Source organism: Phoenix dactylifera, chromosome 8, assembly GCF_051530095.1.
Source record: "Phoenix dactylifera cultivar Ajwa chromosome 8, Ajwa_hap1_PhDact_Kaust_v1.1, whole genome shotgun sequence".
Classification (NCBI taxonomy): Eukaryota; Viridiplantae; Streptophyta; class Magnoliopsida; order Arecales; family Arecaceae; genus Phoenix; species Phoenix dactylifera.
In genome coordinates this window covers 5,687,482-5,705,011 of record NC_143197.1, presented here as the reverse complement: position 1 = coordinate 5,705,011, position 17,530 = coordinate 5,687,482, and the positions used below count along the sequence as shown (strand labels likewise).

The window sequence follows — 17,530 nt, the reverse complement described above, 5'->3', positions numbered from 1 at the left end:
GGAAAAGTGATCACATTACCTACAATAGTGGAAAATAATGGCCCATATAGCATATAATAGAAAGGATAAATATCCAAAATAAATAGTGGTACCTATTTCTCTACTATCCATGATGTGAGAGGAGGGCAATACTATCCACCAAGTGTGGCCAAAGTGGCCTATGTGGCATATCATAGCAAAGACAAGTATACAAAATGAGTTGTGGTTCTCATCTTTTCACTACCCATGACGTGAGAAGAAAGGAAGCACTATTTACTTTGGTAATAATGGCCTATGTAGCATATAATAATAAGAACTGGTGTCTAAAGCTAAGTATTAGCATCCATTATACTAGTTAAGAGCACTTATAATAAAATCTCTTTTATATTAATTTTTTTATTTTACTTTAGTTTTTATAGTAGATTAAGACAGCATTCCATTATCCTTGAAAGTTCTTGAAGGTTCAAGGCATCTACATCTGATCCTATCTTCTTCAAGTTTCAACCATAGGCCGATGGCATGCCACACAAATCTTCTTGCTCCATCATTTGCTTAGTATCCCGATTTCGGCCAAAAATGAAGGAAAACATAGATGTCTCGAACTTATTATTTCGGCCTTTATTTTTTTAAAATAATTTTAATTTTCTCATCTATTTTTTTTCTTATTCTCGCATTTCTCTGAAATTATTTTTTTGTATCGGTGTTTGTTCTGAATCTCGGACTAGTACAGTCAATGTACTCCGGATAGTATACCGTTCTACATATCATACTCAAATCTCCATAATCTGAAATATGGAAAGAGTATAAACTCACAAAAGAAGTGCTTTTCTTCTGTTCCAACCTCCTTAATCAAACTCAATTCTCTTCATATCCTAAAACGAGTGTCGAGTTTTTAAAAGCTTCATGATAGGATCATATTGCAATAGCGTAGACTATATTTGGAAGTAGGGTATATTCTTCTTGGAAACTTTCGATGGCTCCAGTGCTAAATGACAAATTATTGGGGCTTATCTCATATGGACACCTTTCCTTCTGAGTGCTTTGGGCCGGTTTGATATAATAGAGTCTCGAGGCATATAGGAATACAATAACACTGTTGAGTCATAGATAAGCTCCCTTTTGATGGAAGGACTACTCTTTTTTGGTATATTTTCCGGAGTAACATGGGTAAAGGTTTCAATATTTACCTCCATCATTCTGCTTTAATTTTCCTCTCATTATATGATATTTTCGCATGATACCTACAGTTCCAACCTACTAGTAAGGATATGACATAAATGATTGATCAAGAGGTGTACCTCAACAAGCAATAAAATGCAAGTCTTATTCACCACATATACTTTTTCAGTGTACTCAAAACAAAGCTGAATCTTTGAACCATGCTGCATATTGTGACATGATGCTATTGGATACTGTAAATTGAACCAAAATATGAAGCGAAACTATATATCATTGCCATTTTGAGATGTACTTACAAGTATGAAGGGTAATGAAATGAGTTACTGTACACTATCTAATAAGCCAAATATTTTCCTCTCCATGTTGTTTTATACCTTCTCCATGATCAGACTTACTCCAAATTCAGGTTCTACAATCAATCTTAACGTAGGGGAATGCTGATAACTTGGTGACAAGGTAAAACTGAACTTTGAAAGAACGAGAGAGAGTATAATCTTCAACTCAACCATGGCGAAATTTTGACCTAGACATGTCCGAGTCCCAGCGCCGAATGGTACATACATGTGCGGATGCTGGCAAGCGCCATGAACCCCACTTGCAAACCTCTCAGGATTGAACTCATGCACATCTGGACCCCAGATGTTGGGATCATGGTGCAAGATCGATACCGGAACATAGACATTGACACCTTTGGGAATATGAATGCCTCCAAACTCCATTTCCTGAAGGGTCTCCCTTGTCACATATGCTCCAGGAGGATAGAGTCGCAATGCCTCCTGAATCACCATGGTTAACTGCAAGTAAAATATGTAAGTTATGACCCAGAAAAGGAAATGGCACTCAAAAGTGTTCAAGGATGAATGTCAAAAAAAAGGGGGCATTTATTATCAAGTTAGGTCATGTGCATGATATATAGATCAAAATAAGTAGGAAAATAACCAAGCTTGTATCTGATAAGAGAACTATCATGCTCATGCCATGCTTGCATTAATAATGCTCAAGCTTATATTAATAACCAAGTCTGATTTGCACACTAAGCCAATTCTGCTCAATAGCATCTCTGGTTAAGACCACTTTCTGGACACCTAACCCAATTAACCTGCACTAAAGCTACTCACCGTAAAAGGCAGGATAACTTTATTCCAAGTTAAAGCAGGTTAACCAGCATGGGCTTGTCATAGCAGCAACAAGCTCTGTGTCTTTCAAGGCAGCATAAGCTCGAGTTCAGAAGAAAGAGTATTAGCAGCAGCAAGCAAGACTTACTATCTTCATCTTCTGAAGTGACCGGGCATCCGTCGGGCGACCGTCGCAGACCTCCGCAACCTCGGCCCTTGCCCTGGCTTGCCACTCCGGGTGCAGACCGAGCAGCATGAGGCACCAAGTGGCTGTGACTGCAGTCGTCTCGTGCCCTGCAAAGTATATGGTCTTGCAGTTGTCCACCACGAAGCTATCTGTGGTGTTGGGACCTATGCGACCATTGCTTGCACTGCGAAGGATGGCCTGCAATAGATTCTTATCTCCTCCTTTCCCCTCTTTCACTACCTGCAGTATCAGCGAGCGGATTTCTTTGTTCAGCCTCCACATTTCTCGGTTTCTCTTTGTAGGAATGTGCCTAACATAGCATCAGTTCAATACTGGCCTGTTAGTTGCTTTGAACTTTGAAGTCATGAATCAAGAGAGCAAAAAAAAAAAGACTGTCGCAATAAACTTGAGCTCTTGTTTTCGATTCTTTTTCCTACTGAATCTTGGCATATTTTGGGCAGTAATGAATGAGTTCTATATAAAAGAGGAGGAAAAGTTGTTTACGAGAGAAGGAAAACACGAGAGCAGAAATCAAAGAACGGTAACAATTTAAAGTACAACCCACAGTGGGACATTCACAAGAGCCCCTACATTCTCCCCAAGCTCCGAGAATAACGAGAGCCCAGCCACAGTAGCTCTGCTTCTATTGTGATACACCTCGAGCAAGAAGAAGGAACACTCAGGAAGGCGTATGCTGAGTCAGAGGTCCAAGACTCCTCCATAACTTTCCATGACTCTCACGCCACCTTGGAAGAGCAGATAGATATGTTGCAGAACATTTTGCATGAATTGGAATACATGGAGCAGCTCTTCTTCAGAAAGATCCTTGCATTTCTCTCACGCCAAACTTCCCAACAAAGCGCTGCCATTAGTCTTTTTGAATGAGCTCTATATAGCGTTCTCTAAGATGGCTCAGGCTAGTTTATCTATGTACAGTTTACTGTAATTATCAAAACATATCTAGAAAGTGTAAAAGAGCAGACTTCCTACTGGAGCAACACTGTGAGCAAAATAGAAGCAAAGAAACTTGGAAATCACAACAACATCAACAAAAAGAATCAAATTTGAGGAGATAAACTAAAAGAAGGTTATCAACAATCATGAAACATATATATATAAAATGTAAACAAGAAACTTCCTAATAGAGCAACACTATGACCAAAACAGAAGCAAAGAGACTTGAGAATGTCTCAAATGAAGTTTGTGTTCTCAACCATCCCTGTGTGACCACCAGTCTCACACGACAATTGTACAAGGATTTTTTTCTTTTCTCCATCTCAAATTTTCTACAGGTAACTACAAATCATAAAACATATCAAAGCTTCGGTCAGAAGTAAAAATATCAAAGCAACTAGAGCAGCATACCTTACACCGGTAATTTCGACGAACATATTAGGTTTGCAAATGGCCTTCTGCAACACTCTAAGCTTCAAAAATATCTCTTTTCCCTTGATATAGCTGCTCCCAAAACAGGCTCTAGAAATTACATCAGCAGAGTAGCTCCTCAGATCTTCATCAACCTTTATGTCTGCAATTCCCTTTCCACGCTCGATTTTGCTCTCCCATGAGTTCAACAATGGGAAGGTACAGTCTACCATCAAATCTACCATACCCTGCATAATAATTTAAGTTTCTTCTTTAGAATTACATAGCTTTCTATAAATGCTGGCTATAAATATTTTCCAAGCTAGGATGGAAGAAGGTTGAGGAATTAATTCCAACCGTGTATAGAGAGGTCTAACTATAATAAATTCAGTGATGGTAGAACGAAAGAAATACCAAAGGCAAGTCTTTACAAGATTCAACAGGGAGAGTGTCAGGTATTCTAAGTAAAAGATGAAATAATCCACATCATTTAGTTGAAATAAACGGTTTGATTTTTGAGAGAAGCTTACCTTAACCTTTTCCAAGAAGAACTCAGGGGCTATAATCTTCCTTTGGTAGGCCCAAGCCTCCCCATTTGATTTGAGAATTCCTTGACCAAACAAAGGCTCATGGGTCTTCTTTAGGTACGTAGCCTTTCCCAAAGCTAGAGACCCACAAAGCGTGATATCCTTCACCAAATCTGGGTGGCTAACATGCAATGCGACCACATTTCCCATTGAATATGAGAATATAGGGCCTGCAAAATTAAAAAATAGTGGGTAGTGGCACGTCTCAACTATATAAAATTTGATTATGAACTTTTCATTAGACTATATAAATAATTTGTCCCAACTATTTGAAATTGATATATCATTCATCACCCACCAAGCTCAAATTTCAACGTTTTCTCAATTTAGTATATTTTTATAATTGATTGTTCAGTACAAAATCAACCCTCAACATTTTTCACCAACACTTAGAATCCGCATCGGCAAAATTTAACTCATCCAAGTTATCATCCAACTATTATTAGTCTCAGCAGGTTGATATTTCAAATTAGAACAGAGAGCCCTTAAAAGTAACCAATCTATCATCAAGATGGTCTAAAATATTTTATTAAAATAATTAAAAGATGGAAAATTGAGAGAAATGATACTTGTAGTAACAAATCCAGTTCAGAACTTTGAATTGCTTTTTTTTCGAGCTAAAGGAAAGCATAACTCATCTAAGAATTCAACTCGAGAGCTCTAGTTGCTGAAAAAAGTGGTACCTGATTGAGAAGTGAAATGTTGAGTTGGATCGGATCCACTGCTGAATTGGTGGATGAGTCCAGCCGTAAAGCAACATGCACAAAGACAAAAAATGAAGAGCGCAACATACATATTTGTGCTTGTTGTTTTGTGATTGGATATATCTGCTAGCCCTAGTAGTAGATCTGATCCAACTAATAATTTATCTAACGATGCATAATCCAAGAACTCCACTCCTTATCACATGAATGGAATCACCTTATTCAACTTTTAACATTCAAACCAAGGTTAAGAACTGTTTCAACGACATCTAACTTGCTGAGAAAGTGCCATATTTAGACCATCGTACCGTTTGTATCTTTCACTTCTAGTTTGCTATAGAAGAGGTCTCCTAAAGAGACGACATGGAGCAAGTGCGCGTCTTTTTTACACCCCGAAAGAATAGCCTCCTCTCCGGGCGTGGGCCCGCTCCAACTGTTAGGCTTACGAACACTTCCGGTCCGATTTAATGGCACCTGAGAAGTCCGCATCAATGCCGGAATTGGGAAAAGAAAAGAAAGAGGATGCAATGAAAAAATAATTTGACCGGCGATGTTCGCAACTTTCGGTCTTCCATGTTCATAAAGTGAGCACCATGTGCCTGGTGGCCCACCAAGCTGGGTTTAGACATTTCTTTCCAAATACGGAAAGTGGTGAGGATTATGCACTACTTAACACTTTATAATAGAATTCTAACCCAAAGTTTTTGTGACCCATATAGGTGTATATTTAGTCCAACATCAGTTATTTACTGGATAGATTTTAGATATTTATAATATGGAACCTAAATAATACCTTCCGACTAATCTTTTTAGATGAGATCCTGAATTGTTATAAATGGTATCAAAACAGATTCGACCCATAATCTATGTAGACTTGAAGGCATTGCAGCTTGGCCACGGGCCGATCGTAGTGCTTATGATTAGATTTGAACCATCAATTTGACAAGAACATCGGGACTTCAACGGAGGCAGATCTTGATACTTATATGGTATCAAAAAACTCAAATAATACATTCCTACTAGTCTTTTTGGACAAGGCCTTAAGTGTACAGTTTTCGATTCGAAATTTTTTTTATCATTATTGAGACATATTTAAATGTGTATTTGGTTACCGATAACCCGATCTATGGTAGATGAAGCACTTGGATGTAACCTTTGCTTTTTTTATTCTGGGATAAATATCTATAGTTGATGAGTCACTTGAATGTAACATTTTTTTTTATTCTGGAATAAATTACTCTATCATGTATGCAAGTAGTGTTCCTTGCTTATATCGTCATCTTACACATCTATTACTTGGAAATAGTTTCACTTTGAACTTTCTCTGTCCTCTAGCATAAGGACAAATGCAAGACGTGGCAAGTCATTTTCTCTAATTCATGCCTCGGTGCACAAATTTATTAGGAATCCATACCTATCAGCAGTTCATAATATTCAGCTATCACCATGATCATCATTCAGAACACCAATCAACAGAAATAAATGAAAAGATGGTGGCTTGACTAGTAAAATAACAACAAAAAAAAAGAAGAAAAAAACTGATGAGACTATGGAAGAAAGATGATATTGTAAGCCTTATTAGGACCTAGAAACTATATAGTTAATCATTAAATCTCATTTTCTTTCTCTAATAAGTAATTTCTCATTGGTTCTTATGTTATTAAATCTCGTCAACCGTATCTTCAAGATCATGTCACCTGAATCTGTTTATTTCCATAGATCTTACAGAATAGAAGGGAAGAAAAATTTGAAGCAAAAAAAAAAAGACTAAAAGATGAATCTAGAGATTCGTAACTACTAGCCAGAGATTTGCAGAAAAAAAAAAGAGAAAAAATTGTAAGGTAAAAGAGGCAGCAGCAGCTAAGGAAGAGCTTCATACCATATTTCTTTCTCCATTGCTCAAAATATGGGAACACTTGCGACGTGTAGTCATGCTTCATGCCTCCTCCTCCTCCTTCTCTGCGGGCTTTCTCTGCCATCACCAACCTCTTCATCTCCGGTAGGTTCCCGTAAAGGAACGCCGGCGGAGGCCCGGCGATCCCTTGCCGCCTCAGCTTGCCGCGAATGCTCTCGGGCCGCAACCAAGCGATATAGTAGAAGTACAAGCTCAAGCTACAGACTCCTATCAAGCAGAAAGAAAGCAAAACCCCCAAGGAAGTCTCCATTCACTCACCAGTCCCTCCCTCCTTTCCCTTCTCCTTTTCCTTCTCAAGTGTGGCTCCCTTTGCTTGAATCAGCCCCAGGCCTCATGGATGATAACGAGATACACAGCTGGGTGAGTATTATATTACTAGTGATGTGCTCTCAGAAAAATAATACTATGTAACTGGTGATTCGTAGACCTCATCCGAGAATCAAAACAATGACAGCTCTTGGCATCATTATAGGGACAAGGGTCGCAGCAACGAACCCCACTCTTTTCCACTTGCATTGGCCTGAAATGGTCTTCCTTTTAATCACCGCTTGCAGAGGACCACAGTTGCCACCCTTCCTTGTCGTACAAGAGGTCACATGTTCATTCATTGTTTTATTAGTTCTCTATATTGCATCAGATAGTTTTATTTTATATATATATTTTCTTTCGGTACAAGTTTTATCGAGTTCTTTAATGCTGGCGAATTTGTCTCATGGAACCTCGAATCCACCGCTGTTGCATTCTATCGGCTAAACGGATCGACTGAGGGGTGGAGCTCGAAGCCAGTTTGGTCGAGAAACAAATTCCTGGGCGGCTGGTCTTCAGCTCAAAATCCCTGTGATTCTTGCGGATTTTGTTATGCCAGGGCTCGGCTAGTGCACAAAGTTAGGTATAGAATTGTAAGGTCCTATATCGGCTAGACTCGTTTTAGAACTCGAGCATATGAGGCGGATGTCTCCAAATTCAAAAAGTAGTCTGAGTAGCGTACGTAGACCTCAGAGCCGGACAATATCTAGCAGGAGAGCCCTGTGTTCCCCCCTCACGTGGCCCCACGTGGGCACTTGGGTGCCTTACATGCCTCCGCAAGCGAGGGCGTGACATAATCTGTAATAACAGTCATTGTAATAGTTTTAATTAGTACATAACCCACATGATGCACGGAATATATTTATTTTTTTTAATCATTTTGAAATGTAATATAGTAATGTAACTACTTTCAAATAAATAGAATACTTCAGCAACTAAATTTCTATTGCACATTAAAAAATAATTTCGAATGACAAACGATAAATTTTATTTTGTTATTTGCATCAATATTATTGATACCGACACTCTTATGTTTAATGAAAAACTCTATATAAATTGAGTTTTCAAGTGGAAATTCTCATCATGATCAACACCAGCATTATTAATATTGGTCTTTCCCAGAATAAGTTTAAGACATACTAAGCGAAAAATATTGATGATAATTAAGTAGAACTCCCATCATTAATATCGGTGTCTGCATTCATACTAGCATTATTAATACTCCTTTATTGATGATATTGATGATATTCGTATAAGTTAGGTCGGCAAAAATTCCTTCATTGATACTAGAATTATTAATACCAACCTCACACAAAACAATAAATTTTAACAATGATCAAGCAGAAATTCTCATTATTAATACAAGCATCCATATGATAAATGAAGAATTTTGCACAAGAGCCCCCATGCATGAACTCCCATTATTGATACATACAATTGATGCTTGCTCCATGCGATGCATAAAGTACGATTTTTTTTCAACTAATTTTGAGACGTGACATTGTAGTGTAATAAATTATAATAAAAAGTTTTATTAAATAAATTTTTGTTGCATATTAAGTAATGAGCTTGTTGACTGACCATAATAATACCAACGCCATTAATTTCTGCAACCACATAGCAAATGAAGGACTCTACATAAGGTAAGCTTCCATGATATATATATATATATATATAATAGATTTGAAGGCCTCATTTTGGGTTTGTACAAATTGCTATTCGTAATGTATCCTATTATGGCTTCTATTTATAATAAGAATGATGATGGTCATTATTTTACTGGATAAATTAAATCACTATCTTTATATCCTTTCCTTACTACACAGTATCTATCAAATCTTCTATTTACGAATACTGATATTAGTAAAAAGGTCTCTATTTTATTACTAATATATGTTATTTCTCATTATAATGATGAACAATTTCCACATCATAAAATTATTCTATCAATATAAAAGAAAATAAAAACTCAACACAGCACTAGCCTGGCAAATACTAATTGTAATTTCCATTTTACAGATAAAAATAATAATTTGCCAGGAGGTCATTTATATGAGAATATCGGTATTTTGAAATCTTCATTTGTTTGAAACAAAATTGTGTGTTGTGTTTGGTCGAGGTTTAAGAATAAAAGAAAATGAGGCTTCTTCATTCCATTTATTTCATTTTAACCCAATTAATTCTAGAAAAGTCTATTTATTTCAAAAATAAATGGTTATGTCTAAGAGAAATAGCATTAACTTTTTTTTTCTACTCTTCGAATGTGAGGTCCCCCTTCCTCTATTGTGCAGCCTGCACGCACCGTGCACGGAACTGGAGCTAATCAATGATACGAGTAAACTTTTTTTTCTTCTTTTAGGTAAATTACAAAAATCTCTTTAAAATTTATATTTATTATATTTATACTAAATAATTTGTAAAATCTACAGTTAAATTAACTGTATTAGTAAAATCATTTATCTTATATGAAAAGCCAAAATTATCTTTAGGTGGAAAAGAGGATGCACATATTTTTTGATATCCTTAGATGACTGTTATATTAGTTAAGATTATTTTTGCTACCAAGGTAGTAGCCTGGTAGTAAAAAGTTTGGATTTCATTCGAGTTGTCCGGGTTCGAAACACGCGGGCGTCGATTAAATCAGGGAATCACATGCCCCACACCCGAATGACTCTGTGTGGATATGCTCTCCTTCTATCAGTACTGAAGTGGCACTTGAGTGACGTACTCACACGTGGATGGCTCAGTGAGGTTTTTCACGAGTTAGGGAAGACATGCGGAAACTTGCAACCCGTATCGAACATTTTCTGCAGGAAGGGGGCCTGGAAGGGCTGCTACGCGGGTGGGTTCTGCCCCTCCCCCTCCCCTCCTATTTTTTTACCAAAAAAAAGATTATTTTTGTTATTTTTGAAGTTTTTTCTGATGTGGAGTGTAAGCCCCATTTAAGATTAACCATTTTACTAAGATTTTGTTAAGTTATGGGTTAAAGTGTAGCATAAAAATAAACTTCAAGGGATTAAATGTAGGCTTTAGTGTAAGTTAATTGACCTCTAATTTTATATTAGTTTTTGTAATTTATTTATATTTTAATGCCCAAATGCCGATCTTCTCCACCAAGCGGGAGTCAGAGATTGTCAAGTAAGGCTTAGGTGGACGTAATCAACGCCAATGGACTCGGCCCATCATCTCGGGCTTTTTTCGTCCTATTTTAAGTACATCCGGCCCATAACTAATTAACTGGCTCGATTGCTCACACGAGAATGGGCCTAAGCTCAGGGCCCATCTGGCCTCATTAATCAAGGATCCAACTCAGGTAACCAGGAGCATGGTCTGTAGGACTCTCACCTACCCAGGATGGTCCTCTCATTTACCAACAAAAAAAAGAAAAGAAAAAGAAAACGTCCCGTCAAATCACCTAACGTTTGTTTCAGAAGGGACCCACCCGAACGGACGGTCGGTGATCAAGACAGGACAGGATGGGACATGATAGGAACCTCTCCTCCCGGTCGAATTTATCACGCAAGGGCGGTGGGTAATATTAAAGTTGTACGTGGAACGCGTCAACTGGACCTTTTTTGGTGTGTTCCCTCGCAAGGCTGTGATCACAATCTTTCAAGTGAATTTTCCTAACCATCTTAGCTCTGATTTAAGATTGTCACATATTAAATCATCAAGTCCTAGATGAAAGTCCTATAAAACAGATGATGTATCCATCTCGTAAGCATGCCATAATTAAGTGACCATGGTCTAGTCGTATGACATGTCATGTCACAAAATAGAAAAATGGAGCAATTAGGAACATGTACATATGTCATGACTCATCCTCATGTCTGGGGCACCCGAGACAATTTAATTGACTCATGCACAAACACTTTCCTTGTGAATTATTTGGGCATGCCGCTGATTCCATTACTGGATTTCGTCAAATTATAGAGATACTTACCCATAAGTCAGTTGAAGACTTGAAAATTACTGGAGGAAGATATAAATCTAGCTTAGATTAGATTATTAAGGCGCAAACAGATAAACACAAAATCAATCAATCAGCAGTATATATATAAATCAATATATCAATCAGTATAAAAATGTGCTCGAAAGATAGAGTCAATATAAATAACTAATAAACAAGATGCTCGATGGGCGACACATGAATATAAATAGTTAATTAGAGAATCTTTCTCGAGAAAATATAGTTGAAGACTAAATAACAGAAGAAGAGTCTCATTTGGAGAGATGTAATTCATCAGTTTCTTCCATAAATTGAAGCATAGGCCTGCTTTTTGAAGAAAACAGATCTTTTATTGCTTTTTAATTATCAAGCTTGGAATCCAAATCCTATCAGTGTTTGACAAAGATCTCTCACAAACCCTATCACTTATGTAGTGGCTTCTTATTTAGCTAATTGTAATGGATTTGAGAATTGTGATGCCTCACAGAATTGTCTTCAAAATATTTTCAAAACAGATATAAGTAGGTGTATTTATTCAAGAGCTTTGTGAAGCATCCGAACAACAACAACAACACACATATATAGTGGAATCCTTTGAAGATGCCAGCTGATCAAATTGATAAAAAATTATGCAATATCCTTCTTCGCCAATACACACCAATTTAGGTTTCTTCAAAGTAATGAAAAGCATTATTTCTCTGTAGCAACATTGAGGCATGGCATTTTCCCATCCTCCACTAGGAGTCACTGGAATTTTGATACTCTAACTGTGATGCTACCTATTGCGCCTTAAAATATCATCATCTTGGATTAGAAATGAAATTTTTATAATTAACAATGACTCAACAAATCAATTGGTAGTGCCATATGGGCCAACTTCATTTGGTGCGTGCAAGGAATATCTTGTCAGCTTCATCTTTTAGCAGATGGTCCAACATCCTTGATCTACATTGTTTAAAATTCCAATGAGTTATAAAAAATAATTTAAAAAGCCATTGCTTGGAATTTAACTGCCCTAAGCCTGATGTGTTATTTTGCTTCCTATTGAAACTTGAAATTAAAAAAAAAACAATTATTGACGGACTTCTTAAGTAGAATAAAACTTTAGTTTATATAATATGTTTGTTTCTATCAAATGTACCAATTATTTTATGTCCTTTTTTTTATCTCCTTCAATGAATCCATCGACCAATACTTATTGCATGTTCTAAAAAATTATGTATATAGAAAACATGAACGAAATAATTCCTCAAAAAAAAAAAGAAATGAAAAGCAATTATTGATGCACTTGTTAAATAATATGAATCTTTTATTTCTTCTTTTTAATATCCAGAAATTAATAGTCAACTAACATTTTTTTTTTTTTTACATTTCTAAACTAAAACACGAATTATTAATAATTAAAATAACTAAAAGCATAACTCCAAATGATGGTTGAATTGGAGACGTCCATTTACTGCAGGACAGCCAAAGATTGAGCCAGAATTCGGCAATATGTGACCATCTCCACTCAAACATCAGATCAAGATGCTTTCAAACTATTAGCCGTTTCATGGTACATAAACGATTCAACCATGAATTGGAGTGGATTCCAGCTCACACGAGCTCATATTATTTTGAACCATATAAACTATTAGGTTGGAGATGTGACGCTGTCACGAGACCCACCTGATTCCAATAATGAGGGAACCACATTGCAATCACATGAAAAAGGTGACACTGAGAACTCGGTGTAGAGCAACAGGGGCCAACAACGCAAGTATGGAACACGAGCTGATGTTGAGGTGAAAAAGAAGCACGCAGGCCGAATCCTCAATCCTATCACCACTTGGCACGACCTTTTGTTCGTGAAAAATTTATGGATGGTAAAAGCCTTTAGTGGTGGCTGCAGCTCCAAATAACAAGTGGATTGTTGTATATACTTGACCTGTTAAATCAAGTTAGATTTGGTTACAGTCCAATTTTAACATGATAGATCAAAAAATTTAAGTCCGTTTGTGTTGGACGTATAGATGAGCCATTCTATCTATTCGATCCCGGTGATCAGCTTGGGTACGATCGTTGCAGATGCATGCCCGGTTCCTTGTGGGTTTAGAAATTGGTTGGTGAAATCATATCTCGATGGTTGCAATGCTACTGATAAATATGTTGCAACATGTAACACAAACAAAAATATAGATAGATAGATAGATAGATAGATGGAAAATTATCATAAGTACAAAGACCAAGTGATCATAATAAACAAATAGATGATCATATATCGTCGTCTGCCACTTGGAAAGTCTTCGTTACTAAACCATATTATTTCACAAGTGATGTAGTTTTGGAATTGAGAAACCTGGCATTTTGAAGCCCAAACTTGATCTACAATTCTTCTATGCACATTTGGTTGGCAGGCTTGGCATGTTGTGATATATCCATTTTAATCCAAGCATAACATCTCCATGGTTGTGGCACAAAGACTAATTGGGCTTGCGAAATAGAAAGAGTTATGCATAGCTTCATAGAAGAGAAACTACACTTATCCATGGTATCAACAACAAAAAAAGGAATCCTTGGCTATATGACTCAAAAGAGATTGGAATCTTATGTCACACCTTTTGTGGATTGTACTTAATGGGAGGCAAAACATATAGTTTAGCTCCCAACAATGGGACCACTCAATTTTGGCTAAATGGGCTCCAGCACCGACTGAGCCGGATATCGGCCCCGCCAAGAGCCAGTCCGAGCCCAGACTCCACCAAAGGTACGGTTGACCTCGGCCGAATTTCTCTGCTGCCGCGTTCTGCAGCAACCTTTTGATGCTCATGATGACGTCCCGAGCCCGAGCTCAGGACGCCCTAAAAGCTTCTTCGACCTTGGGACGCTTCTTGTATCTGCCGACTTGCCCCGTCCAAGCTCAGGGTGCCTTCTGTATTCGCCGACCCATCCCGATCAAGCTCGGAGCGCCTCCTATATTCGCCGACCCGTCTCGAGCTTCGAGCTCGGAGCACTTTATTGAAGAAGCTAAACCGACCTCATCAAATATGTGATGCGACCCCTCACCGAGCCTAGCCTCGCTAACAGTCGTATCCACTTGCGTGCCTATGCCCACCTGTGTGGCTGTATATTGTAAACACCTCTGCGCCATGCTTTGCTTGCTGGCCAGTGACAGTCAAGGACAACGCCATGCTACTCCAGCCATACCTTGTTACGACCGTCGACGCCTTACCGCTTACAAGAACGGACTGTACCATGTGCCACAAGCAAGTTCTCGTTGCGTGCCATCCCCTCATAATGGGAACGGGTCATATCTCTGCCACCTGGGCGCCTCTACCAGGACTATAAATAACCTCATTAGGTAATGCCTAAGAAACTTTTGGCTGGACCAACTGAGCACCACTCTAACTTGATCATCGGAGGGTCCTCACCGGAAGCACCGGTGAAGCTTTGTGTAGGTACACCGTCGCGCGGGAGGTGGCTCTCATCCTCTTCCTCCACACTCCGGCAGCTCTCTCGACTCCTCTGGCGTGGTCACCCTCAGGCTAAATTTGAACCACAACAGTACTAATTGTTTATATACCGCTCTCTAGAGGAGCCTTTCTGCAAGTTTTCATATGAAAATACCATATCAATAGTCGTTTTTTATATAGCTTCATTTTTTTTTTGTTGCTCCCACATGCTAGAGAGAGTATGCTATAAAAATGCAACTTTTTAATTTTTCACTCTTTTTTTTAAAATTTCTTGCGACAGTATGCTATAAAAATGCAACTTTTTAATTTTTCACTCTTTTTTTTTTAAAATTTCTAGCGGCAGTAGGCCAACCATTCTCAACTACAAGATTATGAATTTGTAAATCTGACTCCGTATATTTTATACTGGACAAATAGATGGGTTGAAGCATCTAGATTACAACCATAATCTTATCCTATTGAGTAAGAGAATTTGTTAAATTTGACCAAATGTTTTCAAATCTATCTGCATATGACTTCTTGAGCTTAAAAAATACTCATCTAGCCGATTTAAGTTAGAGAGAGGGGAAAAAAAAAGAAAAATCAGCCCTACCTGACTATAGCTGCTGGTATCCATTCTCCAATCTTCTTTTTTTTTTTTTTTGGAGAAATTATTAGATGGACCCGGTCACTGAACTAGGATAAATCTTGAGATATGTAGTGGGTGAGAGGATGAATTCTTATCAATCATAAAAAATTTTTTAAATATAGGAATGAATATTGTGGCCAGTGACCATTGGCCCGGTCCATGGGACCAGGTGCATCTAATAATTTTTCCTTTGCGGTGGGAGTATACATGGTTGGCTCTCTTTAGTTTATTGGCACAGCGGGCCAGCATGTCCTCACTTCTCCGAACCGTGTAGTAACGTTAAAATAATAGCCATCATTCTCGTGAGTCGTAGACAAATACGTGTGGTTGATGGAACATGGGGCATGGCAAGTGTGTCCAAAACTTAGTGTACACTTCAATAATTTGGATCACTTTAAGGCTGCTGCCTTCCAATCCATGACTTATGACATCACATGAAGATTGGCGGTTAACTTTTTCTTTTATTTGAGGGAAAACTTTATGGGAAACCTACCAAGGACATACAATCACATACACATACAAATTAAAAAAAAAAAAAACATTAACTTAGGCCTAGTGTCAACTTATAATTCAGCCATTTCTTACCAATTTTAACAAATTTTACCAATTTTTTTTGGAGAAGAAAGTTTTGTGTGCATTGAGAGGGTGCCTCGTAGCATTATTTTTCATTTCAATAGCAATAAAATATTATTTCAATGCAATTATTGCATCTATGGACAATTGGACATCTGGAGATCGGAATTGTGATTAAAAATGGATGATGATGCTTCCTTACGTGATCTCTTCAAATAAAATAGGATAAGGTCCGCATCATTTGGCTTCTTCGATGGAAGGATAGCACTACGACGTTGTATCCAATGGATGTGGAGTTGGTCTCCTTACTGCATGGGCTTTATACTCCTGGAAAGGTGCCCATTTGGCTCTTATCGTTTTGTGGTGAGTTGTCGTCTTGCTGATGGTCGTCCATAAGTCGAATGCAAGCCTCTCTCTTCCTCTGTTGGACTAGAGCTACGGCGGAGAAGGAGAACCTTTCTTGTGGGGAACCGAGAAAAAAATTAAAAAGAAGGCAAGAACCTTTCTTATGTTTGAATGATTGCCAAGGGCATAAAAAACGAAGCGTACTCCATTGCATAGTCTTTCTTCCAGCAAATGTTGTGTAAGATTGGTGTTTGGTGATCCAAATAGGATAACCGAATTCTTCCGGCAAATGTAATGTAAGATGGTGTTTGATGATCCAAATAGTATAACCGAAGTGATCGTAGGCCACCGGTGATTCTTATCTCAGGATAATCTAAGATCACCACGTTTGGTATGCTATATTCCAATGATTAAAGTTTTTCAGGTATCTATAAATAACATATTTGGTATTTTATGAAAATTCAAGATCGCTAACCATATAGTACTAAAATTACTCTTGATATATTCAATAAAAATATATTTATTAAATTCTATAAATTATTAGTCCTATAAAAATATATTTATTAAATCCTATGAATTATTTTTATTTTTATTTATCATATATTACTATTTTAATACTACTATTAATTTTAATTAGAAAAATATGGTAAATAGAAATAATAAATTGAATAATTTTATAATATAAATATAAAATACATTAAAATATTTTTATTGTAATTTAAAAATAAAATCGAATAACAGTATGATAATAATACAATTAATAATATATTATAATACAATCTATATCATAAAAACTATATTTGTAATACCACTATAATATAATATATAATATTAATATATTGATTATACTAATTTTTCTCTTCTAGACTGAAGGGTGTTTTTGTCTCTAAATTTTAGTCCAAGATCATTGCTTTGGGGTGATGTTATGTACCCATCCTCAAGGATGGATTTTTCATTACTGAGTGAGGTGGTGACTTGAGAAGTGAGAATAATTTGAGATCATAAAATAATTTGAGAAGTGGGTACGCCTAGCCTAAATTAATTTTTAATTTTATAGATTTTTTCTTAAGCTTGAAACATAAAATTCCTCAATAGAGCATGTGTGTGCAAATGTATGCTATGTGTTCATGGACCTCGCCCAGTATGACAATACTAATGTATTGACCAACCCTCTCATTGAAAAAGGAAAACTAAATATAAGTTGAGAGATAGTTTTACAAGGTTTTCCATGCATCATTGACTACAA

At 37.1% G+C, this 17,530-nt stretch overlaps 1 protein-coding gene across 4 annotated transcripts; it reads right to left on the bottom strand.

Moving 5' to 3' along the window:
* Positions 1 to 1,411: 1,411 nt before the first annotated feature.
* LOC103702172 (cytochrome P450 714B3-like) lies at positions 1,412 to 7,617 on the bottom strand. 4 transcript variants are annotated; one of them, XM_039124463.3, is made up of 6 exons: positions 6,996 to 7,190; positions 5,425 to 5,590; positions 4,356 to 4,582; positions 3,826 to 4,073; positions 2,422 to 2,770; positions 1,412 to 1,952 (listed from the first exon to the last, which is right to left on the bottom strand). In XM_039124463.3, the coding sequence occupies exons 1-6, from the start codon at positions 7,047 to 7,049 to the stop codon at positions 1,527 to 1,529; spliced, it is 1,470 nt and encodes a 489-aa protein (XP_038980391.3). In that variant the 5' UTR covers positions 7,050 to 7,190; the 3' UTR covers positions 1,412 to 1,526. The 4 variants fall into 4 exon arrangements, with proteins under 4 accessions (XP_038980391.3, XP_088558653.2, XP_008782717.2 ...); XM_088702527.2 differs by having other exon boundaries at positions 5,425 to 5,567; positions 6,996 to 7,162; XM_008784495.4 differs by lacking the exon at positions 5,425 to 5,590 and having other exon boundaries at positions 6,996 to 7,617.
* Between the last annotated feature and the right edge of the window lie 9,913 nt (positions 7,618 to 17,530).

What these genes read in the sequence shown, in the direction of transcription:
- LOC103702172 (XM_008784495.4), bottom strand. Translation starts at nt 7,281, where the DNA reads ATGGAGACTTCCTTGGGGGTTTTGCTTTCTTTCTGCTTGATAGGAGTC. An exon ending in GTCGAAATTACCGGTGTAAG is followed by an intron (nt 2,771 to 3,825) that starts GTATGCTGCTCT and finishes ATGCTATGTTAG; the next exon opens with GCACATTCCTACAAAGAGAA. An exon ending in CACTTCAGAAGATGAAGATA is followed by an intron (nt 1,953 to 2,421) that starts GTAAGTCTTGCT and finishes TTTTACTTGCAG; the next exon opens with TTAACCATGGTGATTCAGGA.